This window comes from Clytia hemisphaerica, unplaced genomic scaffold (genome assembly GCF_902728285.1).
Source record: "Clytia hemisphaerica strain Z4C2 unplaced genomic scaffold, Clytia hemisphaerica genome assembly, whole genome shotgun sequence".
Lineage (NCBI taxonomy): Eukaryota > Metazoa > Cnidaria > Hydrozoa > Leptothecata > Clytiidae > Clytia > Clytia hemisphaerica.
Window position 1 is genome coordinate 33,025 of NW_027103573.1, and position 26,313 is coordinate 59,337.

At 33.6% G+C, this 26,313-nt stretch overlaps 2 protein-coding genes across 2 annotated transcripts in view; one reads left to right on the forward strand and one right to left on the reverse strand.

Annotated features, from left to right (window-relative positions):
- The first annotated feature begins 616 nt into the window (after positions 1-616).
- LOC136801125 (protein CASP-like) overlaps positions 617-26,313 on the forward strand; it is a 47,959-nt gene continuing 22,262 nt past the window's right edge. The window contains exons 1-13 of the mRNA XM_067057747.1: positions 617-710; positions 5,796-5,906; positions 6,143-6,190; positions 6,458-6,536; positions 7,156-7,214; positions 7,402-7,480; positions 7,777-7,844; positions 8,169-8,224; positions 8,593-8,669; positions 8,974-9,040; positions 10,917-10,965; positions 11,477-11,548; positions 12,073-12,153. Of these exons, the coding sequence (XP_066913848.1) occupies positions 651-710; positions 5,796-5,906; positions 6,143-6,190; positions 6,458-6,536; positions 7,156-7,214; positions 7,402-7,480; positions 7,777-7,844; positions 8,169-8,224; positions 8,593-8,669; positions 8,974-9,040; positions 10,917-10,965; positions 11,477-11,548; positions 12,073-12,153 (906 nt within the window). The 5' untranslated portion in view covers positions 617-650. The remainder of the gene's footprint in view (positions 711-5,795; positions 5,907-6,142; positions 6,191-6,457; positions 6,537-7,155; positions 7,215-7,401; positions 7,481-7,776; positions 7,845-8,168; positions 8,225-8,592; positions 8,670-8,973; positions 9,041-10,916; positions 10,966-11,476; positions 11,549-12,072; positions 12,154-26,313) is intronic.
- LOC136801126 (uncharacterized) lies at positions 13,379-16,838 on the reverse strand. The gene is made up of 6 exons (XM_067057748.1): positions 16,742-16,838; positions 15,607-16,127; positions 15,070-15,207; positions 14,464-14,544; positions 13,765-13,824; positions 13,379-13,546 (listed from the first exon to the last, which is right to left on the reverse strand). The coding sequence occupies exons 1-6, from the start codon at positions 16,769-16,771 to the stop codon at positions 13,456-13,458; spliced, it is 921 nt and encodes a 306-aa protein (XP_066913849.1). The 5' UTR covers positions 16,772-16,838; the 3' UTR covers positions 13,379-13,455.

A 26,313-nucleotide genomic window follows, 5' to 3' on the forward strand; every position in this document is an offset into this window, starting at 1 on the left:
AACATTTGAAAAAAGTGAAAACTAAAAATTTAATTTTATTCATTTTTTGACGTTTCGGTGTCTTCTTTGCACCATGATCACAAGTATAGTAAAAAAAAATCAAAACGAATTTCAATTTACAACATTCAAAAAATCACAAAATTAAAAAATTACTACCAGGTAATTACAAGTAGTAATTTTTTAATTTTGTGATTTTTTGAATGTTGTAAATTGAAATTCGTTTTGATTTTTTTTTACTATACTTGTGATCATGGTGCAAAGAAGACACCGAAACGTCAAAAAATGAATAAAATTAAATTTTTAGTTTTCACTTTTTTTATCAAATTTATCTGGCCCAGCAAGAAATTTTTTCAAATTTGAAAAATCCGTAAAATGCCAACTAAAAACAGCCAAAATTCAGGAAGATACATTTTTCTTATAAGTGAAATTTAGGATTTTTGCTGCTCGCCAAATTAAGCCCATTAGGGATAGGTTACAAGAATTTATTTTTGGAACAGTCAGGACAATTCCCCCGTTCGACTCCTCCTGAGGGGGCGGCCACCATTTTCTTCCGCCGCATGCCTAGATACCCCTTTTTCACGCCCTCAGTTGAAATCAGAGTGATAAAGAGAGCGCAAGGCTAGTCTAGAAAAACAAAAACACGAAAAAAGATGGCGAATTTGAGGTCGGTCTTGAAATGTTGGATTGAATTCAATTTGCCTTCCCTACAGGTAGGAATTTTCTTAATTTTCTTCGTATTCTTTCAAAGAGGGAAAGGTTACATCGTATGATTTTACAATCTCAAATAATTTGATTTGATTATATACTTTAATGGAATAAATTTGCGCTGGGATTAAATTTCGCGGTTGGGGCCGGGACTTAATTTCGCGGTTGGCACTATTGACTATTCCAGGCGTAGTTAATCGATATAATCAATAATCTTGAGTAATCGATAAATAATCGATAAGTAATCGATGGATTAGATATCGATTAACCGATAGAATCGTTAGGTAATCGATACTCAAGATTTTTTCAAAGCTCTATTATTTATCGATCAATTTTGTCATCGATTGTTTATCGATTATAGATCGATTATACTTCGATTAAATTAAGTATCGATTAAAAATCGATCGGCTATCGATCACTTGATTAATCATCGATCAAATAGTTAATCAATCAACTATCGATTCGTGATCAATTATTTATCAGATTTTAGGGAGTGGTATACTTTAATTGGATTAACTTTCGCCTTCGCGAGATTAAATTTCTCGATTTCTCAAATTTTTGTCATTTTCGCGAAATTAAAAGCAACGTTTTTCTCTGATCTTGATTGGAATGTACTTTTGAATTGAATCCAATCCGCTGGTAGCATAGGGCCTAGAATAAAAGCTACTACACTCATTTTTTTTATAAGCATACAGTAAATAGACCTTTTTTCAAAGAGGACATCCTGTTGAATAATTATGTAGTCCAGCCATAAAAACAATGATAAAGCCATGCATAATTACTGTATCATGCATATTGTAATAATTATGCATGTTTTATCATTGTTTTTCTGCTGGACTACATAATTATTCAACAGGGTGGCCTCTTTGAAAAAAGGTCTATTTCGGCTGGAGCATTCTCAAACCCTCTGAAAGGCTGAACAAAAAAAAGTAAAAAAAATATTAAAATTACCGTTTTATTTAAAGAAGGGGCGTTATTGAATGGTTTGCCTTTTTGGAGGAGCATTATTAATTCGAAAGCAATACGATCAAAGTAATACGATCGGTATGAGATTTGGCGAATTCCAGAAATTTTCTTTACTTCATTAGATACCTTATCTTGGCCCTTTTTACGCCGGACCTTATTAGCGTTATTTTTGGGCTCGTTGGTGGAATAAGGGCCGGCGTAAAAAGGGCCGGTAATGTAGTCAATAGTCAATCACGATCGATATATAATCGATAACGATACGTGAGCGAAGATAAGTAAATAATTGATAAGTAATCAATGCACGAACGATAAGTAAGTAATCAACGATTGTTAACAATCAATACATGAGTGATAAGTAATCAATAGGTTGTATGTAGTCGATATGTGATCGATAGGTAATCGATAGCTTGGAAATAATCAATCGCTGATCGATACTCAAGATTTTTTGAAGGTCTGATTTACCTATCGATTCTATCGGTTAATCGATATCTAATCCAGCGATTACTTATAGATTATTTATCGATTGCTCAAGTGTCAAGATTATCGATTATATCGATTAACTACGCCTGGACTATTGGGTGGCAATATTTTCATGATTTTGTGACTTTTACAGTCAAATAATGTACATATGTTGGTTGTTGAAATACACATTATCTGCGCCTCTTTGATGCAAGTTTGCAATATTTTGAGTTTGGTTTAGAAATATTTTGCGGATGAGGCCCTTCCAAATTTCCATCAGGGCTTAATTTCGCGGATTTTCTTGGATGACAGTTAGTCACACTATGAAATTAAGCTTTCAAAAAAAAAAACACCAGTCATCTACAGGATGCATTTCAACAACAAGGATGAGAGTTACCTGAATCAAGTTTGCAAGACAATATTAATTAAAACTTGAAAGTTGGAAACAAAATAAAACGTGCAGCAGCCAAAATCAACCAACCAAAATCAACCAACCAAAATTTGTCATTCAATTCCTGAGACAGCGCTTCGATTTTAAGGCCTTGTTTATACGCTAAAGTAAAAACAATTCCGCACATGTAAATGGGTCATTGTTTGAGGTCCGGCAAAATTTCCGGGAGATAGCCTATCCGGCGGTGCACGGATCTAGGTGGGTTCCGTCTCCCCCGTAGATCTTTTTCTTGGGAAGTTGATCTTCAAATTAGTTTTCAAGGTTGTCTTGGCTCAAATGTTTTCATCTATGGCTCAAATTTTAGGCAATTTCTCAAAGTTTTTGAAAATGTCAATTTCATTAAAAAGCGCCGGGTTATTTTTTCATGAATCCCTTTACTTTAGAAGTTTTGCGGCGCATTTTTTTGCTTGAGAATCAAGAAAACGATATAGCGCTTTCGCAGCATTAATCTTTGATATGCATTTTGGCGGGGCGCTAGTGTGACTAACTGGATGACACCCAAATCTGCGAAATACGCAAAGTTTATCCCATTTTCAAAGAGGCAACCCTGTTTAATTATGTAGTCCAGCCGTACAAATAAAAAAAGATACAGCAATGCATAATTACTGTTTCATGCATATTGTAATAATTATGCATGGGTGTATCATTCAGTTAGGGAAACCATCCAGGATCCTACCATTCTATAAACCAGCAAAAACTAAATGACACTTGTAAACTTAAGTTTCTTACCATTTCCCATCGAAAACAACCAAAAACATTGCTACTTCCCAAAGCCGGAGACCAAAACAAATCATCTTCCAAGATTATGGTGTCCTTTTGGATCTATTGTTAAGACCATCTAAAATGGTGGAAAGAGTTGCGGAAAGACAGAGGTGCCCGCTGCTTCAATGGGTGGTAATGTCAAAACGCCCAATATGATCTTCCAACAGAAGGCAAGTTAGTTGCCGCGCGAGTTACGTCACGAGCTCCACCTCAGCACACAAAGAATGGTGTTTCAGTAAATATCAATAATTATAAGAATAAGTAAGTAAGTCTGCGACCGCAGTCGGAGGCGACCCGAAGGCTCCTCTTTCGATAGCTATCTACCCGAAAGTGGGGGACGGCGCCACTCTTTCTCCCTGGATTTCTCCACTTACCCTTGATCCTTATCTTAGTTGCTGAGCATCAAGTAGAGAGGCATCAAGTACCATTTTGGGAATCTTTGGTATGACCCGGCTGGGGGTTGAAACCACAACCTTGCGAACCGTAGCCGGATGCTCTACCACTGTACTACGGTTGCTAAAATAAGGCGTTTGTGAATATCTTATGTGCTTAACTTCAGTAAACCTCGAGTGCTTCAATGAAGATGATAATGCTGGATAATTTTCATTACATTATAATAGTTTGGTCAATCATTGCTGAAAGTTTGAAAAAGTTTTTCCGACGCAAAAAAAAATTTCAGCCAATTAAAAGCACAGTGTGCTTATACTTACTTTGTTTGCTACATCGTCTAGGCTAAAAAAAGTGAGAAAAGACACGAACGCCTTATTTTAATGAGTGTTGTTATCATTTTTTTGATTGCGGCCGCGTACAGGAACTCGCCAAATTTTCCTAACTGTCACTGTTTTTCTGCTGGACTACATAATTATTCAACAGTGTGGCCTCTTTGAAAAAAGGTCTATTAAAAAGTATATATATTGATTTGTTTTGATTATTGTGGGTTCCATCATAGTTGTTTTGGAGAACGCGGCGACAGCCTATTGAATAACAAATTTTTTGGTTAATAAAAAGACTGTTGCATTCGCCAAAATATCTATTGAGGGAATGATCTACTTTTTTGCAAACTTAAAAAAACTGCATTTCAACCTGTTTCTACCAGGGGGGATTATAAGCAGTTAATACATTAACTTCAGTCCCAGGGGACTGCACTGCGGTCCCTTTATACCCTTCTTTTTTTTCCCAGACAGTTACATCAATATGCCAAAAACATTTTGCTCAACCACCTTCACTTCAAGATAGGCCACCATAGAATGAACTTCCTTTTATAGGATGAACCATATTCATGTGGCTTTCAGCCTTGCACTCCATCACAGAGGCTAATCAATTTTAATGACTTTTTTGGCTAATGACCAAGTTAAAATTTTTTAATTTTTTTATATTTGAGTATTAAAAAGGCATGCATTCAAATAATAAAGGTTTAAAGTTTTTCTCTAGGCTAGTTAGTAAAATATCTCAAATAGGCTCTGTGATAGAGTGCAAGGCTGAAAGCCACATGAATATGGTTCATCCTATAAAAGGAAGTTCATTCTATGGTGACCTATCTTGAAGTGAAGGTGGTTGAACAAAATGTTTTTGGCATTTTGATGTATATAACTGCCAGAGGACCGCGCTGCTGTCCCTGACTTCTTTTTCAAATTGTAACGTTTTGGCGGGAAATAAAGAGGTGTTTTTAAGTAGCTTTCAAAGAAGATAAGATAGCGCGTTGTGTGCAAAAGACCGCGTAAAAAAAGCTTATTCGAATAAAATTTTTTGTTTATATACAAAAGTATTTGCAAATATTTTTGCAAACTAAATCTGTAAGACCGAAAATGAGATTTTTCTATGAGGGCTAATCAAACAATTCTTTTTTCAGTTAGTAGAAATACTGTTGTGCTAAACATTTATCAGAAGAATGAATGGGTTTAAACCATTTTTTCATAAAAAAAATTATCATTAATGGCAAAAAATTGCTGCTTTCAAATTTTTTTTGCCTTTCTCTGGTCACGTGACACGCTGATGAATCATTTTGCAAAATTTTTTCTATCAAAATGATCCTCATACTTTAGGTGAAAAAGGGTGAAAAGGGTGAAAACTTAAGAGGCCTAGGTTTAGTGATTCCAGAGATATTGAAGCATAAGTAAACGCATTCAAAAACTCATTTTATGGCTCTGGGAAAGTAGCTGTGAAAACTCCGGGACTGAAAGGGTTAACACTATGACACTTTATAATTATATGTGAGTAGCAACTAAAAATCTAAAGTGTACTTTCTTAAAAACTTTTTGAAAAATTTGCCTAAAAATAACGCAAAAAATTTCCAAACAGATGTTATTGAATGTTTCCAGGGGGTTGCCTAGTAAGATTTCCAGAGGGCTGTTTATAAATAAGCTGTTATAGTAACAGATATTTTTTTTCATCAAATGTCATGAGTTACCATATTCTTAAAATTTCAAATTTGGATTTATTATTTCATTTTTAGAAAAGTCTCGATCAAACTGCAACAGAAACAGCGCAGAGACAAGATGAAGCAGAAAAAGGAAAGAAGATACTTATTGAATTGACCAAAGAATGGCGTAAAAATACAGAAGATGTATGAAAATTATACATTTGAATCATTTTAAGCTTTTTTAAGACAATGTTTTCTTGGGAAAAAATATTGTATATATATATATTGAGTATATTCAGTTAGTTGTCCAAAAATATTGCAAAAGTTCTATAGGGATGCTTTTTATCTTGTCAATTATACTCTCATTAATATATCTTGCTTGTTGTTACATTGTTGTTGCCAAAATCGTGGTGACTGTTTTCATGAAATTTATTATACAGGATATTCGAAGTAAATGCAGCCCTGTAATCAAAGCTTTCCAGAAGGAAGTAAGTTTTTGATTAAAATGATAAGGGTTCCAAAATTAGATGGTGCTACTCTTAGCTTTGTCAAGGACCTTTCCTTTAGCAATTTATTTCAAAGTATGTTTGAAATTTCTGGTAATTTTCAAATTAAGTCAAAACTTAGAGCTATTATTATTAAGAAATTTATTGATATTGAAGAGCTCCTTGAAAAGTTATAGATAAAAGAAAAAAGACTGCACACCTCTTGTGAACAGAATTTAGTTTGATGCCCAATACATTGTCTTTTTTTAGATTGACTCTTTGAATAAACGAAGCAAAGCTGCTGAATCTTCGTTTTTGCATCTCTATAGAAACATATTGGAAATTCCTGGTAAAATCCTTTTGTTTGTTTATTCACAAACTTCAATACTTATCATAAAAATATTTTAATGCTTTAATTTCTAAGATATCAAAAACCAACTGTCATCTACACAAATAAACTGATATTCAAAAGTTCAAGAATGACAACATTGAGCAATGAAGGACTAATTTTTTTTTGCGCAGCAGTCTTCATTTGCCAATGGTTTGCCATTAACATTTGGGTGAATACACAAGTTGCAAAATTAAAGTCTGAAGACAAATCACCTTTACTCGAAATTGCTTGTTACTTTATTTCTGATTGGTTCGAATTTATTGACACTAATAAAGTTATCAGCTGTATTGTAAAGCAAGTAACATGGGATTAAAATCACGTGATCTTTTTCGAGTAATCACATGTTTTGGCTGCATTGATATAATTTTGCAACCTATGTATTCTATTATTAGAAAGGAATTTGGCCTAAGTGGAGACTTTAACAAGAAATTAGCCCGCAAAAGTTTCTCGTACTTTTTCCAACTTTTGTCATTAGGCAATTCGCTGGCTACTGTAACTACACTGCCGGCCACACCAAACAAAATAACCGGCTAATTTTCAAAGAATGACAGCATTGATATTTATCTTTTTTTTAAAGATCCTGTCCCAGCCTTGAAAAAAGCAGATGTCATCCAAAAGCAACTTGAAAAGACCAAGGTTTGATAACTCAAAATCATTTTACATTGTTTAATTTTGTGGTGAAGATCCTTTTTATTTCATTTTGGCAAACATGTGATTATAGTGCCATTCCTAGTCGAATAAAGTATACTTTCAAGTAGAAATTTAAATTTTCCTTAAAAAGAATTTCATTTTTTGAACCAGTTTATTTTTTATGTTTCTGTAGGATTTGGAATTGGAAAATCAGAAGCTCCGTGAAACCTTAGATGAATATCATAATGAGTTTGCTGAAGTTAAGAATCAAGGTATTCCCAGTTTTAATTATTTTGGCAACTTTCTTGTTAATAAAACAAGACCTAGTTTTTCACTAATCTTTGTATTGCAATGACCATGGCCAGGTAAGTAAGAAAGTAAGTCTGCAACCGCAGTAGAGAGGACCCAAAGGGGGAGCCTTTTGATGGTTATCTGCCCAACGGTATTGAAGGTTGCTACTCCTTCTTCCTGAATTGCTTTACATGTTGATTAGTCGCTTAATTGCTGAGTATCAAGCAAAGAGGTAGCCAATCAAGCTATGCTAAAAATCGTTTTTACTTTCTTACAGAGGTCACACTCAATAAAATGAAAGAAAAGATCAAGGAATACGAAGAGAAGATGGAAATTAAGCTGAAGGTTAGCAAAATTAAATATAAAAGATTTACAAAATTTATGTTTTTTTTTAATCGATGTTATAATATACCTTATATCAATAATATGCAAATTATCCACTGCCCTTTACAAATTCTAAAGAGTTCTATTACAAATTTAGCAAAAAAACTAGAAAACAAACTCTACTACAGTACACTTACTTTATAGAACAATTATAATATATATTTTGAATTTTATCTGTTTGTGTTAATATTTTTAGCCAAGCTGATATTTTTAGTCGTAAATTCGCATCCCCTTCTTCACACAACAGTAATAAAAGTTCATGTGTTATCATTATGTTTTTTGTAGGAAATGCTGACTGAAAAAGAAAAGATTTTAAAGCAAGAATTCGAAGACAGAGAACAGTGAGTTTATTTTAAAGATACCACCCTTTTTTTTACAAATATTTTAACCTATTGATGGAGATTTTTATAATAACAATATACCAGTTTTCTAATTTGGTTGACTTCAGCTTTACCCTGACATTCCATAGATCCATACCCAGCTGGCACACAACGTTGTTTCAACGTCCGCCTAACGTTATATGGACGTTGTGAGCGTTATATAAACGTCGAAAAAACGTTGTGTGCCAGCTGGGTATAGTTGAGATAGAATATTATACTTGATTTAATAAAAAATGTGCCTGTTTTTAAACTTCTCAAAGCCAGCATTCCTTTTTCGAAACATTTAATGAAATCTTGATTAGCAATTCCAATATTTTTCTTTTTTCCAGACAACTTCTTGATTCAAAATTGAATGTTGCAAAGAAACTTGGTGACTCTGAGGCACGAATCAAATACCTAACAGAAGGTTTGATTTCTTCCATATAGTCCCAAAGTGGAAATGAAAAATAGTTATCAAGAGAATATAAAAGCAACCTCTGCCATACTCGTTTTGAAACCTTTGCTGGTAAAGTTAAAAGAGATCATCATTAAAGTTGCCCATTAGTTTTACTGTAAATATAATACTGGAAAATGTTTACTAAAAACATATTGGAAAATCGCTGAAATAAAATCGACAACTGATAATTCTCAATATTTTTTGAGTCTGTTTCTTTATTCTATCAATTCGAGAAAAAAACAATGTGTCATGATATTTCTGACTTTTTATTTAGAACTCGATAAATCACGACAAGAAATCTTCGATTTGAAGAGTAAACATGAAGATGAGGTTATGGGAAGGTAGTGTTTGAGAGCTTATTCATTTTTTACTGAGAAAAATGAAATTGTTAGTCTGCGCGCATCCCCAGAATTGATTTTGATATAGGGGATGTGTATCTTGTTTGAAATTTCTGTTCAAGAGTTACCCAAAATTTGGGGTAACTAAAAGTTGCATGGGTTTCCATAATTTCACATCCAATCAAAGAAAGAAAAACATGGAGTCATTGTGGCCTGTCTCCACTTGCGCGCGCTGCGATTGCAACTTCTGGCTTCAATCCTTTTTGCTTTGAAAAAAGATTACGTCATAAAAATGTAGCGCGCGCTCGAAAAAAAAGTTAAATATGTTTTAACTTTTCTCAACCGATACGTAAGATCGCGCCAATGGAATTGCTTCTTTTTTTCTTTTGACCAATAGCGTGGAAGCTTTGCTCGAAAATGTGCAATCGCAGTGCGCGGTGCAAGTGGAAAACATTATACAGGATGATACAGTATATGGGCCCCAAAACGGAGACGGCCCCCAAAACGGAGGTTTTCATTAAAATGAAGATTCTGACTTGTAGATTTATCAGAATTAAACGATTTTTGTTTATTTTGAAAGAATGATGGTTATACTAAAAAATGAGCATGTTTTGATGATTTGAGACAGATTCAAAATAACATATTTGCGTCTAAAGGAAATACTTTAACACCAAAGTTAGATAAAAATTGCATATAACTTACTCTAGCTCCTTGGATATTGAAAATAAGTTATGAAAACGGGGTATAGGAAACTTTCTACACCTAATGCCGTTCAGAAAATGCAAATACATCTGTGACTTTAGAGGCTGGGTAAAAGATATAGCATCTTGAAGGTCGACCAGTATTTTGGAGCCCTAGAATCAGCATTGACAAAACCGAAAATTCTAAATATGAGAAAAAGCAAAAAATCTTGGAATTCTATTCCTATCACCTTGAGTTAATAGTTTATAACAAAAAATTAACATTATATATAAAATTTTTCGCTGAATCCAGCTGAATCAGCAAAAAACGAACGCAAACAAATTCTGTCATTTTTTTTTGCAAAATATAGGAGAAAAATATCTTTAAAAACTTAGCTTAATATTTAAGTTTCAGTTATGCTTTTTTTTCTAAAATTTTCACAGCAGCTTATTCCATACATGAATGGAACTATTTTCAAAAGAGATTTGTTTTCAAAAACTTAATTAAGAGACGTTGTTAAAAATCAAAATTGTCATTTTGAAAATTTCTAATTTTTCAGTTTGGACTTTGCAATATCGAAAATCTTGAAAATATTCATAAAAAATCAAAAATTTTACATCCATTGGGTCGTAAATTTAAGGGAAAACACAAAATATGTTCATAGTTTTCCCCCCTATTACCACTGGGCTTAATAATTTTGATTTTAAACTACACCACCTCCGTTTTGGGGGCCCCAAACCTGCATTTTGACAACCAGGGGTATACTGTAAAAATTTTATCAAATAAATTTATGCCCAAAACCCTCTAAATAATATTTCAAAACAATGGTCAAAATTTTGTATTCATATCTCAAAGATATCTCGAGAAATCGCTAAAATTTCAAACCTCCGTTTTGGGGGCCATTAGAAAAAAGCTACCTATCTTTAAGCGATTGAAAAATATTGTTGAAATTGAAAATTTTGAAAAAGAACTTCCAGGAAATAAAGTAGAGATGTTAAAGGTTTTCATGCAGCAAAAATTTTTGTAAAATCTCTTTTCCTCTAGATTTGAGAGAAATTTCAAATTTGATCGCCGTTTTGGGGGCCACATGGGTAGCTGTAGTGGATGGACTTTAACATCAATCAACTTTACAATCGCAAAGAGGTGATTAACAACTTTTTCAAAGTCAAATTTTTCACAATTTTTTTTCTCTCAATAGGGTATCAGAAATCAACATGCTCGAAATGGACTTGGAGCGCGCAAACCAAGTAAGAATGATTTGAAATATTTTCCTTGATTGTAAGAGATTATTGTTGGTTAGAACTTTATTGGAAAAGAATAAATTTCAGAAATCCAAACAGAAACTACGCCAAATTCAGTTCGAGGAAAAATACAATATTGACCGAATTCGTGTTATTTCATGCCTCTCGAAAGAGAATTTTTAGCCTTTCCACCTTAAGTTTGCTATTATAAGTGCTGTTAATACATTTATTATATAAAGTAAAACCCTCATAATTCAAATCGAATTTTATGAGTTGTATACTTAATATTTCAATCTCCAAAACCTATTCAATCATCTTGGGAATTGAATATCTATTGACTGAACAACGGTTTGCATTCGTTTTTCAATTATTCTAAGCCCAGTTTAGATAATGAGTTTTGAGGATTTTGATTTATATCGAAATTTGTTCCCTTGTTTTAGGACACACTGTATATATCCTATATTATCGACGATTCACTTTCAACTGGTTATGAATTTATGAATTTTCATCTCTTTAGAACATTTTGTCAGCTGAAAAATATTCTGATTCACTGAAAACACAAATGACGAGTGAAAATAATCAACTGAATGTAAGTTTCTGTTCTTCAATCCTGGTCATAATATTTGAGACTAAATGGGAATTCTCTGACGATTTTGAAACCACAAATTAATGATTAAACTCATTTGAGAAAGGAAAACAATTAGTTAATTTCATACTCAAAGTTTTATGCCATCCGGGATGGCAATCTTCAGTGAAAAACATTAAAATCGGGATCAAAAGCTTAAAGGTATTCCAATAAAGGTCAAGAAAATAGCCTAGAAGCCAATCTAAAATAGAAAAAGTCAGTGAAATGAAATGGGAATGTTGAAAAAACGCTTTTCTCGTCTAACTCAAATTCTAACTTAAATTCTATAAAGATTTTTGACAGTTTTTAAGAATTTCAAAGAACGGTTTTTTTTAGTTCAGCATATAGCTTTTAATCTAATGAACCAAATTTGGTAAATGACCTGTTAATTTTGTTATGATTTTCTTTCTACCCAGTAGTTTCATAGTTTCTCTTGGTTTTGGAATGGCTTCATTTTAGCAAAAATTTTGACATTTGTTTTTTTCTAGATTTCAACTGGTGGATCTAATGAAGCAGATGTTGAACTGATCAAATCATTGGAATATCAATTATCTGCCAAAGAAAGAGAGGTACGAATTTCTACATCTGGTAGTCTTTAAAATCATGGATAAAGGCCTGCTTAGACTACACAATATATTGGCGAGAATAATTCCTATGTTTTGCGGGCCGTAATGTACGAAGCAAACATTATAAAAAGGAATTATTCCTCTCTAAATGTCCCACTTTATTGTTGGAATATTGCAAATCGAGCTGACAATATATTGCAGACACTTTTTCAAAGTACCGCCCCGTACCGCCTCAGCAATATATTGTCTAGAATCTCATTGAATGAAATTTCTATGCATGCTTGTAGAAAAACTTTTGATTTTAACAGATCTTTTACATATTCCATTTTAGTCGGTCAAGTATTTAATAAAAGTTTAAATTCGAATCTCTAAAATAAACATAATTGTTACTCTTATGAAAAAGTCTTGAGTCCTGGTTTAAAAGGCCAATCGAGGGAGTTAAAGTATGCAGAAAGTCAGCCGTCTTAACTAGAGCTATCCAATTATACTAACTCTATGTAAATTTGTGTGCCATATGTGTTGAACATGTAGCTGTATTGGTCCATTTTTACCCCGTTGATTGTCCTTGAAACGCACTAAAGTATCGCTGTCTGGATTGAAACATTGATTTGATTTAGGAAAAAAGGCACACGTTTTTGACTCGAAAACAAATAATAAAGGAAATGAAGATAACAATTAATATATATATATTTTTTAAGATTCAGGCTCAAGAGCTCAAATTTCGAAAAACAAAATTCTTAAAGTTCAAAGTTGTACTGCTAATCCAAAAAGTAGATCAAGTGCAGCTTTATAATTGCTAAAAATGAATGTGTTTTTGTCAAAAATTTGGCATGCAATATCGATGTTATTATTATAATGAGGGCGCTAAGTTTTCTGATCTTACTGAATTCTTATTTAAAACATCTCAAATTTCTGTATAAAGCTGACTTAGTCTGACTCAAAAGAATCAAAAATTGTGTAGGGGTCTCTGGAAACAAAAGTAGGCTGCCAGTTGAGGGCTTGTAGAGATGAAATGATTATGATACTAAACAGCCTTCTTTCCTTCTTTTGAACCCTATGCAAAACAAGAACATGATTTTGTCGATTAGAACATTTAAAAAAGCTTTGAACTTGTCCAAATTTTATCCTCCAAAACCTGAGCTCTCAAAACCTAAACCTAAACTTTTTATTCACACTTTCATGAAATTTTTAACAATTTTTTTTTTGTTTTACAAAATATTTTTATGGTAGGGGATGTGGGTCACAAAGATTAAAATGTAAAATGAAGCAAATGTATACTTAGACATAATTCGGGAAAGTTAGTCATCATGCAACAATTTGACCAGCAAATTGTCGAAGTGACTCGATGTATTTTTCATACCAGGGTTTCGGGATCGGTTTTGTGAAGAATATGTCCCTAAAATCAAAAGAAGAATATCAATTAAAACAATGAACTAAGTCACCTGTAAACATTTGAATAATCTTTTTAGTTTTACCACCTCTATATGTAAGATAAATATGATCAAATAGTTTTAATAAACGCAGAATAAGTTCGAGACTAGACATATTTCAATTGAAACGGTTCTTCCCAATAGAATATTAAGTATTGATTCAAAAGTAAAGTCTTTTTCTTACCCCACATAGCTCGATAACATTTCAACAAAAGAAACATTATTCGGTGGTGATGAAGGGTATCTAAAATAATGTAAATTAAAAGTATAAGTTAGTAATACAGTTAGAGATTTACTCTTTAGCCCTAAGTATTAGCCCAAAACTTTTTCGATTTTTGTATTCCCATTAATTTTGATATAGAGGAGCTATGGCCATGAAAATTTGTAAATATGTTCTCCATCATGACAAGAACTTTCAGGGGAAAAAAGAATTCAAAATATGATGACGTCATAAATGATGGTATCATCATCTTCAAAAATATTTTTTTATTTTTTCAATATGATTAAATAAAGATATGTCAGAAGTTGTTCGCATTAAAAAATTTTGATCTATAAGCGATTTTAGCTGGGTTTATGTCATGTTTCACAATAAAGTAATAAAACCAGACGACTAATGACCTGAAAAATTTGCAAAATTACTCTTTATAGGATTTTATTAAAAGGCAGAAAGTTTCAAATCGTGTCAAAAATTTCTCTTCAAGATATACACAGAACTCAAAACTAAGGGAAATAATTTTGGGAAGAACTAATGACGAATTCAAAATTACTTTTGTCACATTAGAAGAACAGCTGCTTTGCCAAAAAAATTCTCTCCAAAATTATGTTTCGCTAGTGTATCCGTGTACCCCTTATATTATAAAGAAAGAAAAAGAAAGTCCCTTACCCTAACTTTTGGAGAAACATCTCCATAAAATCACCCGCATGTTGCCAATAGGTCTTTTCTATTTCCGGTTGTGCTTCGTACCTAAAGTGGAATGGTATCATAATAACATCAAAGCTCGTGCAACTTACACCTGTATTACCATTTTAACTCTAACCCGCAAAAAAACAGAGTTAAACATAAGATTTTCTGCAGTGGTTCAGATTTTATGGCATTTTTTAGTTTTGCCTGAATGAGTGAACACTAACTCTTAAAGTTATCACGACTCTGGCTATTTGCTGGTACACTTTTAACGATCCCAATGTTTTGCTGCAACGAAAGCTAATGATGCCAAGAAGGTTCAAATTTTAAATTAATTTTTTATGGCCTTTGTTATCTGTGTAAAACCAATGCAATCAACACGCAATCCACTTGGAGAGCTGACCATTTCCTTGGCCGTCGGTTTATAAAAATAATTGAGCAACCAAGAATGTTTATTAGAGCAGGCGACATGAACAGAGTTCTCCTTTCCATTGTTTGACGCACTCGTTCTTTCATGATTTTGATGTCAGATATAAATTAGGCCGGAGTGTTCGTTGTGATCAAGTAGAAGTAGGTAAGTTCACTTACCCCTTGTAGCATAGTATCATTTCAACAAAAAGAATAGATGTTAAGGACACCGCAAGTATGACCACAAACAATGCGGCTGGCGTGACGTGCAGTGCTCTTTGTTCTTTATTTACGGGCGACTGAGCCGTAGTTTCATTGCTAAAATGAAATAATATTCAGTTTCATACTTGACACTTTTGATTTGTAATTATTTTTTTAATATTTAAGATAGTTTAAGTTTTAGGATAGGTATAGAAATTATATCATACAAAGGAGCTCCCTTAAAGTCTTTATCAGCCGTCTCGATATTGCCTGACACAGCTTTACCCTGTTGGTAAGATCCATCTTGATAAGGATGAGACCATTTAGAAAAAATTGTTCTCCACTGCGCCAATGTTGGGCGCTTTTAATCCCCGAAAAGTAATAACTATCAAAAACTATCGAAATCCTTAATGAGTGCCTCTCGAAAAAACTAATTAACGGGGAATATCGTGTTGTTACTACGTAGAATAAAGGCTAAATCTTTGTTTATTTTGGGCAAGCAGTTATGATACGTACATATCGATAGTAAAACTTTCTTGGGGCGCCATGTTTGTAATGGAATTAAAATTTCGGTCAGTTATACAGTCTTGTGAGATATCCTTCATCGGTGCCAACACCTGATCATCGGCGGTATCCTGATTCTGGATGAGGACGTTTTCGGTAGTACTGTTTCCTGCGACAACAAGGTCATTGGTACTACCAACTTCACCATTTTTCACAGTCAGATTGCCAGAGCTGCATGTTCCAGCTATATAGTCTTCGTTCTTCCCTGCTAAGGGATTGTCGCTTATGGAAGCACCAGCTCCTGTATGGTCTGTAGTAGCATCATTGTCTATTACTTGGTATTTGGTTTCAGCTTCATTGCAGCTGTTGACTCCATCCGGAATTTCTGCCGTAGATTCGATCGGTAGCTCTATTACCGATTCAACTACGTCGTCGCCAATAATTTGGCTGTTAGTGTTAACTACAGATGCCTTGTTTAAATCATTCCCACTGTTTGGGAGGATTTTTTGGCTGAATACTTTGGTTTTAATGTTCTGAAAAAAAAAACAATTGAAAAAGAGGATTCGTTTCATGGTGGGTGGTCTTTTTTTGAGTAAGTTGGGGTCTATTTTTGACTGTAATTTGCTTTTTAGATCCTATTTTGGAACAAAGTTGAGAAAGTTTACAACATCATAATTTTGGTTATGAATAGATTTAATCTTAATCAAAATTTAGAAATGCAGATCTGCCAGAAAAATCATCTTTTTCAGAGCTATCAAAGAAGGTAATTGAAAAAATTGGACATTTAAGATCTTCATTTTGTATGAGTAGCCTCCGGCCCCTTTAAGGCAGAATAGGTGCTTTGTATTTGCGTGCTAAAGACTGGGTAGATTCTTTTCATATTCCTAAGTTTTTCTATGGTGTAGAAAACAACAACAATGTCAAATTAGGTTTTCTACCTTTTCGGGTGTCTGTAAAAGTACGAAAACGACAGTTGGTCCATTTAAAGGGTCACTTTTACGCCAAAATTCAGTGGTTTGGATGTACGCTTCATATATATCCGACGATCAAACCCTCAGATCATGCCCTATTCCCTCGGATTGGTAGAAGACAGTAGAGAGTCCTTGTTGTTTTTTGTTTGGTAGTAAAGAAAATTTAAGTGACATACCTTCAGAATGTTGTACAAAGACTGCGCCATTGTGTTTAGTTTTTGATTGTAGAGATCGAAGTTGAGTGTTAAATGATGGGAGTACGTGTGTTTGCGTCTTGCGGCGGAGACTTAATGATCGTTTTTTTTTTTGTTCTGAAGTAGCCGAGTTACAATAGATGCTAATTCGATTTTGACGTCAAACACCACGATTTATCACTTTTGACGTCAAAAATTAGCAAGGAATCTATTTTAAGAACTTTTTTAGCCCAAATAAGGATACTTTTCAAGTACTATTTTTCTCTATGGTTATTCAAACAACCATTTTGTTGTCATTAGTAACTGTGTGTTTATGATATTTTAAGACCTGCGCTTTTTACTTTTTTCTTGGATCAAAATGTCCTTTTACGTCGAGTCCTGTCATATTTATCTGGCTGACAATTTCAAATTCTACCTAATTTCACGTAATTTTTTGAAAATGTGAGAATTCTTGCATTTTGAATTTTCCTGAAACCTTTGTACTAGGACACCATACCATGTTGACTCGAAAACTTTGTGGCTAAAAAATTACGTAATGATTCCAAAAGTATTACAAATCTTAACGTCGCTCTATTTTTATCTTTATTGGTTGCTAAGATTTTGTAATATTTTTGGAGTCATTACATGTTGTTTTCACCGCTAAGTTTTCGTGGCCAACAAAATTTACATGCAGCACTAAAAACTCTACGTAATGTTGACAGTCTTACGAAGAATTTTCCGTAAGGTCTTAAGTAAAGATTTTTACGTGCATGTGAAAAACATTACTGTGAAAAAGTTTTTAGGAAATTAAGTGCATTTTGGCTGAAAGTGACACGATTCCGATTTATGACCTATTGACTGAGGGCCGGGAAAAAGTCAATTTCTGAATGAAAATTTTTAGACGCTGTGGTATATAAGGCGCTGTGGTATGGTGGTCATTGACCTTGGTTGCTGCACAGGCGACTGAGGTTCGATTCCCACTTGCAGCGGTTCACTTGGTAAGTGAATGAACCTTCGCCCGAGTCAATCCATGCCATGTGAGGAGAATTAGGTAGTCAGTTCAAGGTGCTGACAGGGCGCTCATTGAAAGCGTCTATAGTTGTGAAAATAGGCCTCAAAGCCTCCTGTTCTAGAACTAGAACTAGAACTAGAACTGCAACTCAACCACATAGAAATAGAAATAGACGTAATTGGGCGACTGGAGGTTAATGGAAATTCGGTACGTGAATTTCTTAAAGATTTCATATCTTAAATTTCCTGAGGAAATATTTACCTAGCATCTTATTGGCTCCTTTTTTGGATTTTTATTTTATTGTACAATTTAGTGATTTTTGATTTGTAAAGAGCATATTATGAAATAGAGGGATACACTGCAGATATCTTACAATATTACAGCGTTATGTTCTTCCGTCAGCGAAGTAAATTGAGCAGGGGAGGTCGATAGTAAAATCTCAGACATATATATGAGTAGTAAAAGGATTTTTACATACCACCACCCAGACTCTTGGAAGAGGTATTTTAATACCCTGGTAGTAAAAGTTTTTGGGACAATTTGCCATGGAGACCACCTATTTTTTGGTTGCTTTTCGGACTTACTTTTCGGACATTATTTTTCGTCACACCACTGAGATTTTACTACCGACCCCCAAACCCCCCCTGAATTGAGAGGCTTTTTCGGCTTTTTCACAATTTTGCATAATTCACTAATTTGTTGTGTTAACTTGAATGCATTTTCCGTATCTAATGAAAATCCTTGCTTTGACCACTACAGTGTTATAAGTTCTTTCTTCTCGGACAGATTTCCGTTTCAGCGAAGTAAAAAAAGAGGGCTTTTCTGTTTCAAAATTTTGCATACCTTATTATATACCCTTATTCCGCCACAGCCTAATTTTGGGCTTACGCCAATTAGGGCCATAAATAAAGCCAAAAATTGTAAAAAAAATCGCTATTCAGGCTTCAAAACAGTAAGTTTTACCTAAAATTTACATTAAAATGTCATCTTTCAGTATTAAACTGTTGAAAATTCCATTGAAAATCGTTGATTTTCGTGAAGTTTTGGATATAGAGTAAAAAAAAATGGATAGTTTTCATCCTTTAATCATGCCTAAAATCCTTTAAACTGAGAAAAAATGGTCAAAAATTAACGCCACTTTTAGCTAAAAATTGCAAATTTTGGCCCTTTTTACGCCGGCCCTTTTAACACCGGCCCTTATTACGCCACGAGCCCAAAAATAACGCCAATAAGGGCCGGCGTAAAAAGGGCCGATAAGGTAATTCACTAATTTACTGTACGTGTTAAATCCAATTTCCGTACCAGATGAAAAAGCTTGCTTTGACCACTGCATATAAAACGCTAGTTTGAGCTTCAGCGCAGTGGGTGTAGTGGTTATCTTGACTGCCATCCAGGAGGTAAGGGTTCGGTTCCTGTGATTCACTTGATAAGTAAATATACCTTAGCCCCGGTCAACCCATGCTATGTGAGGGTTATTTGGTAAACAGATCTCAAGAAGCCTGTCGGATGAGGTGAGAGTGCGCCGGCCTTCTTCCCTAGTGGTTTACGCCGGATTAACGCACTTTATCCAAAAGTGTCAGTGTCTTGCAAGCTTGCAGGCTGTATAAAAAAACAGTGTACTCTAACGTATTTTTTTGTATTAAATAAACGTTTCTTATAAGAACCAACTATATAGAAACATAGGGTTTCGATAACCGATAAAAGTTAAGAACATTTTAAAGGCTTTGCGGTGTAGACTCTAAAACACCCAATATCTTAGAAAGTTGCACAAAAAAAAGGTGAAAGTAAAAACATTCTTAGGCTTGAAGACTCAAAGATTAAGAATATTCGAAATTTTGAATATTATTATAAAGAACGTGTACCATCTAGGAGTATAGAGATAAAAGAGAAAGTATTGATTTATGTTTATGTTATTATTTTTTTTCAAGGTCCAGAACAAGAGCTCAAACTTTGAAAAAACAAAATTCTGAAGTTCAAAGTATTTAGCTTGTAAAAAAAGCTTTTGCAAAAACCGAGAGCATCTTTATAATTTTTTAGTGAATGTCTTTCGGCCAAAAGTTTGAGATATTCCAATTTTGTAAAGTCTTTTTGATGTTACGTAGCGATATATTGTCAATACATTAACTGACAATACATAGGGTAATGTATGTAGCCCTTATAAGTTGAAACCAACAGTAGTTGTTTGAAGGGAATCTGTATAGCAATAGTTAATAACCTGAATCTCATTGAATGAAATTTCTACGGAAGCTTGTAGAAAAACTGTTGATTTTAACAGTTCTTAATTAACATATTCCATTTTAGTCGGTCAAATATTTAATAAAAATTTAAATTGGAATCTCTAAAATAAACATAATTGTTACTCTTATGAAAGAGTCCTGGTTTAAAAGGCCAAATGAGGGAGTTAAAGTAGGCATAAAGTCAGCCGTCTTAACTAGAGATATCCAATTATACTAACTCTATGTAAATTTGTGTGCCATATGTGTTGAACATGTAGCTGTATTGGTCCATTTTTACCCCGTTGATTGTCCTTGAGACGCACTAAAGTATCGCTGTCTGGAGTAGATTGAATACTATTTTATTTGATTTATAGTGAGGTCTGTTAGCACAAAAATACTTCAGATGGTGATTTAAAGCATGAAACTTGACACAGATGATCCTTAGAGGGTCTAAAACTTAGTTTTAAACAGTAACACCAAATTTTGCCACCTGGCCACCTGCCAGATGACGTCATCAGGTGGCTTAGCAAAAATTTATTTTTTTGAAAATATTTAAAATCTGATGGTATCAGCGGAAAGAGCATGAAATGCTGATGAAAATCGAGGTATAAAACATGCCTTCAAAATCTTCCTATCAAAAGTTATGAAGGTTTAAAGTTTTGTGATGACGTAATCATAAGCCTTTCCAGGCAAAAACTAAAATCCCGTAATAACGGAACTAGTTGACCAAATTTAGTGTTTTATACACGAATCCATGTCAAAATTTGAAGTTCCTTCTGATGCTTGGTCTAAACAACATAGGAAGGCCTAAAACATCCAAAAAAATTAGTTGGCTGTACACTGTGCTCCTGAAGGGAGAACGCTGCGTTGATTTGCCTTGTAAAGCTCAAAATTTAAGTTTTAGTATTCTGTAGGATTTAAAGCTTTTAATTCAATTTTGGAACATCGGAATCGGAAAAAGCAATGAATTTTGATATGAATTCAAGTATAAAACATAAAATTTGGTCAATTTGTACCAAAACTACGAGGTTTTTAAGTTTTTCCTGGAAAGGCTTATGATGACGTCATCACAAAACTTTAAACCTTCATAACTTTTGATAGGAAGATTTTGAAGGCATGTTTTATACCTCGATTTTCATCAGCATTTCATGCTCTTTCCGCTGATACCATCAGATTTTAATTATTTTCAAAAAAATAAATTTTTGCTAAGCCACCTGATGACGTCATCTGGCAGGTGGCCAGGTGGCAAAATTTGGTGTTACTGTTTGAAATTAAGTTTTAAACCCTCTAAGGATCATATGTGCCAAATTTCATGCTTTAATCACCATCTGAAGTATTCTTACGTTTTCATGTGCTACCTGACCTCACTATTAGGAGAAAAGGCTTAAAAGGAAGCTCGCGTTTTTGACTCAAAAACAAATAGTAAAGAAAATGAAGGTAGCAAGTGATGTTTTTTTTTAAGATTCATGCTCAAGAGCTCAAATTTCGAAAAAACAAAATTCTTAAAGTTCAAAGTTGTACTGCTAATCCAAAGAGTAGAATTTAATTGTCAGATCAAGTGCAGTTTTATGTTTTCTAAAAATGGATGTGTTTTGTCAAAAGTTTGGCATGCAATATCGATGTTACTATTAAAATGAGGGCGCCAATTTTTCTGATCTTATTGAATTTTTCTTTAAAAATCTCAAATTTCTGTCAAAAGGATATTTTGAAAATATAAAGCTGACTTGGTTTGACTGAGAAGAATAAAAAATTGACTTGTGTAGGGTCCTCTGGAAACAAAAGTAGGCTGTCAGTTGAGGGCTTGTAAAGATGAAATGACTATAATACTAAACAGCCTTCCTTTCTTTCTTTTGAACCCTTTACAAGACAAGAACATGATTTTCTCGATTAGAACATTTCGTAAAAAAGCTTTGAACTTGTCCAAATTTTATCCTCCAAAACCTGAGCTCTCAAAACCTAAACCTAAACTTTTTATTCACACTTTCATGAAATTTTTAACAATTTTTTTTTTGTTTTACAAAAGATTTTTATGGTAGGGGTTGTGGGTCACAAAGATTGAAATGTAAAATGAAGCAAATGTATACGAAGACAAAATTCGGGAAAGTTAGTCATCATGCAACAATTTGACCAGCAAATTGTCGAAGTGACTCGATGAATTTCTCATACCAGGGTTTCGGGATAGGTTTCGTGAAGAATATGTCCCTAAAATCAAAAGAAGAATAAGTTTAAAACACTGAACTAAGACACCTGTTAATATTTGAATAATTTTCATTTTTACCACGCCCATATGTAAGATAAATATGATCAAATAGTTTTTATCACCACAAAATAAGTTTGAAACTAGATCTATAAACATATTTCAATTGAAACGGTTCTTCCCAACAATAGAATATTAAGTATTGATTCAAAAGTAAAGTCTTTTTCTTACCCCACATAGCTCGATAACATTTCAACAAAAGAAACATCTTTCGTTGGTGATGAAGGGTATCTAAAATAATGTAAATTAAAAGTATAAGTTAGTAATACAGTTAGAGATTTACTCTTTAGCCCTAAGTATTAGCCCAAAACTTTTTCGATTTTTGTATTCCCATTAATTTTGATCTAGAAGATCTATGGCCATGAAAATTTGTAAATATATTCTCCATCATGACAAAAACTTTCAGGGGAAAAAAGAATTCAAAATTTGATGACGTCATAAATGATGGTATCATCATCTTCAAAAAGAAATTTTTTTTTATTTTTTTCAATATGATTAAATAAATATATGTCAGAAGTTGTTCCCATTAAAAAATTTTGATCTATAAGCGATTTTAGCTGGGTTTATGTCATGTTTCACAATAAAGTAATAAAACCAGACGACTAATGACCTGAAAAATTTGCAAAATTACTCTTTATTGGATTTTATTAAAAGGCAGAAAGTTTCAAATCGTGTCATAAATTTCTCTTCAAGATATACACAGAACTCAAAACTAAGGGAAATAATTTTGGGAGGAACTAATGACGAATTCAAAATTACTTTTGTCACATTAGAAGAACGGCTGCTTTGCCAAAAAATTCTCTCCAAAATTAATGTTCGCTAGTGTATCCGGTACCCTTATATTATAAAGAAATTTCTTCCCTAACTTTTGGAGAAACATCTCCATAAAATCACCCGCATGTTGCCAATAGGTCTTTTTTCCCGGTTGTGCTTCGTACCTAAAGTGGAATGTTTATAAACATCAAAGCTCATGCAACTTACGCCTGTATTACCATTTTAATTTGACCAGCAAATGTCGAAGTGACTCGATGTAATTTCTCATACCAGGGTTTCGGGATAGGTTTCGTGAAGAATATGTCCCTAAAATCAAAAGAAGAATAAGTTTAAAACACTGAACTAAGTCACCTGTTAACATTTGAATAAATCTTTCATTTTTACCACGCCCATATGTAAGATAAATATGATCAAATAGTTTTTATCACCACAAAATAAGTTTGAAACTAGATCTATAAACATATTTCAATTGAAACGGTTCTTCCCAACAATAGAATATTAAGTATTGATTCAAAAGTAAAGTCTTTTTCTTACCCCACATAGCTCGATAACATTTCAACAAAAGAAACATCTTTCGTTGGTGATGAAGGGTATCTAAAATAATGTAAATTAAAAGTATAAGTTAGTAATACAGTTAGAGATTTACTCTTTAGCCCTAAGTATTAGCCCAAAACTTTTTCGATTTTTGTATTCCCATTAATTTTGATCTAGAAGATCTATGGCCATGAAAATTTGTAAATATATTCTCCATCATGACAAAAACTTTCAGGGGAAAAAAGAATTCAAAATTTGATGACGTCATAAATGATGGTATCATCATCTTCAAAAAGATTTTTTTTATTTTTTCAATATGATTAAATAAATATATGTCAGAAGTTGTTCCCATTAAAAAATTTTGATCTATAAGCGATTTTAGCTGGGTTTATGTCATGTTTCACAATAAAGTAATAAAACCAGACGACTAATGACCTGAAAAATTTGCAAAATTACTCTTTATTGGATTTTATTAAAAGGCAGAAAGTTTCAAATCGTGTCATAAATTTCTCTTCAAGATATACACAGAACTCAAAACTAAGGGAAATAATTTTGGGAGGAACTAATGACGAATTCAAAATTACTTTTGTCACATTAGAAGAACGGCTGCTTTGCCAATAAAATTCTCTCCAAAATTATGTTTCGCTAGTGTATCCGTGTACCCCTTATATTATAAAGAAATTCTCTTACCCTAACTTTTGGAGAAACATCTCCATAAAATCACCCGCATGTTGCCAATAGGTCTTTTCTATTTCCGGTTGTGCTTCGTACCTAAAGTGGAATGGTATCATAATAACATCAAAGCTCATGCAACTTACGCCTGTATTACCATTTTAACTCCAACCCGCAAAAAACAGAGTTAAACATAAGATTTTCTGCAGTGGTTCAGGTTTTATGGCATTTTTTTAGTTCTGAATGAACACTAACTCTTAAAGTTATCACGACTCTGGCTATTTGCTGGTACACTTTTAAAGATTCCAATGTTTTGCTGCAACGAAAGCTAATGATGCCAAGAAGGTTCAAATTTTAAATTAATTTTTTATCGTCTTTGTTATCTGTGTAAAACCAACGCAATCAACACGCAATCCACTTGGAGAGCTGACCATTTCCTTGGCCGTCGGTTTATAAAAATAATTGAGCAACCAAGAATGTTTATTAGAGCAGGCGACATGATCAGAGTTCTCCTTCTATTGTTTGACGCACTCGTTCTTTCATGATTTTGATGTCAGATAAAAATTAGGCCGGAGTGTTCGTTGTGATCAAGTAGAAGTAGGTAAGTTCACTTACCCCTTGCAGCACAATATCATTTCAACAAAAAGAATGGATGTTAAGGACACCGCAAGTAAGACCACAAACAATGCGGCCGGCGTGACGTGTAGTGCTCTTCGTTCTTTATTTACGGGCGACTGAGCCGTAGTTTCATTGCTAAAACGAAATGATATTCAGTTTCATACTTGACACTTAATTTGAAATATTTTTTCTTTTTTAATATTTCAGTTTTAGGATAGGTATAGAAATTATATCATACAAAGCAGTTCTCTTTAAGTCTTTATCAGCCGTCTCGATATTGCCTGACAGAGCTTTACCCTGTAGGTAAGATCCATCTTGATAAGGATGAGCAAGACCATTAAGAAATAAGTATTTAAAAAAAGTCTCCACACTGCGCCGATGTTTGGATCTTTTAATCCCCGAAAAGTATCGAAATCCTTAGTGAGTGCCTCTCGAAAAACTAATTATTGGGAAATATCGTGTTGTTACTGCGTAGAATAAAGCCTAAATCTTTGTTTATTTTGGGCAAGCAGTTATGATACGTACCTATTAATGATAGAACTGTCCTGGGGGTCGATGTTTGTATTGGTAATATTATTATTTCGGTCATTTATACAGTCTTGCGATATATCTGTCATCGATGCCAACACCTGATCATCAGTGCTATCCCGATTCTGGACGAGGACGTTTTCGGTAGTACTGTTTCCTGCGACAACAAGGTCATTGGTGCTACCAACTTCACCATTTTTCACAGTCAGATTCCCAGAACTGCAGGTTCCAGCTATATAGTCTTCGTTCTTCCCTGCTAAGGGAATGTCGCTTATAGAAGCACCAGCTCCTGTATGGTCTGTAGTAGCATCATTGTCTATTACTTGGTATTCGGTTTCAGCTTCATTGCAGCCCTCGTTGTTGACTCCATCCGGAACTTCTTCCGTAGATTCGATCGGTAGCTCTATTACCGATTCAACTGCGTCGTCGCCAATAATTTGGCTGTTAGTGTTAACTACAGATGCCTTGTTTAAATCATTCCCACTGTTTGGGAGGGTTTTTTGGCTGAATACTTTGGTTTTTATGTTCTGAAAAAAAAACAATTGAAAAAGAGGATTCGTTTCATGGTGGGTGGTCTTTTTTTGAGTAAGTTGGGGTCTATTTTTGGCTGTAATTTGCTTTTTAGAGCCCTTTTTGTAACAAAGTTGAGAAAGTTTACAACATCATAATTTTGGTTATGAATAGATTTATAAATCTCAATCAAAATTTAGAGATGCAGATCTGCCAGAAAAATCATATTTTTCAGAGCTAATAAAGAAGATAACTGAAAAAATTGGACATTTAAGATCTTCATTTTGTATGAGTAGCCTCCGGCCCCTTTAAAGCAGAATAGGTGATTTGTATTTGCGTGCTAAAGACCGGGTAGATTCTTTTCATAATCCTTAGTTTATCTATGGTGTAGAAAACAACAACAATGTCAAATTAGGTTTTCTACCTTTTCGGGTGTCTGTAAAAGTACGAAAAC

Bases quoted from the DNA above. Each gene is read 5' to 3' on its own strand.
- LOC136801126 (XM_067057748.1), bottom strand. From the start codon at position 16,771: ATGGCGCAGTCTTTGTACAACATTCTGAAG. The intron at 14,545-15,069 runs GTAAGTGAACTT...ATTCCACTTTAG, and splicing joins ATGATACTATGCTACAAGGG to GTACGAAGCACAACCGGAAA. The intron at 13,825-14,463 runs GTAAGGGACTTT...ACATTATTTTAG, and splicing joins ATGTTTCTCCAAAAGTTAGG to ATACCCTTCATCACCACCGA.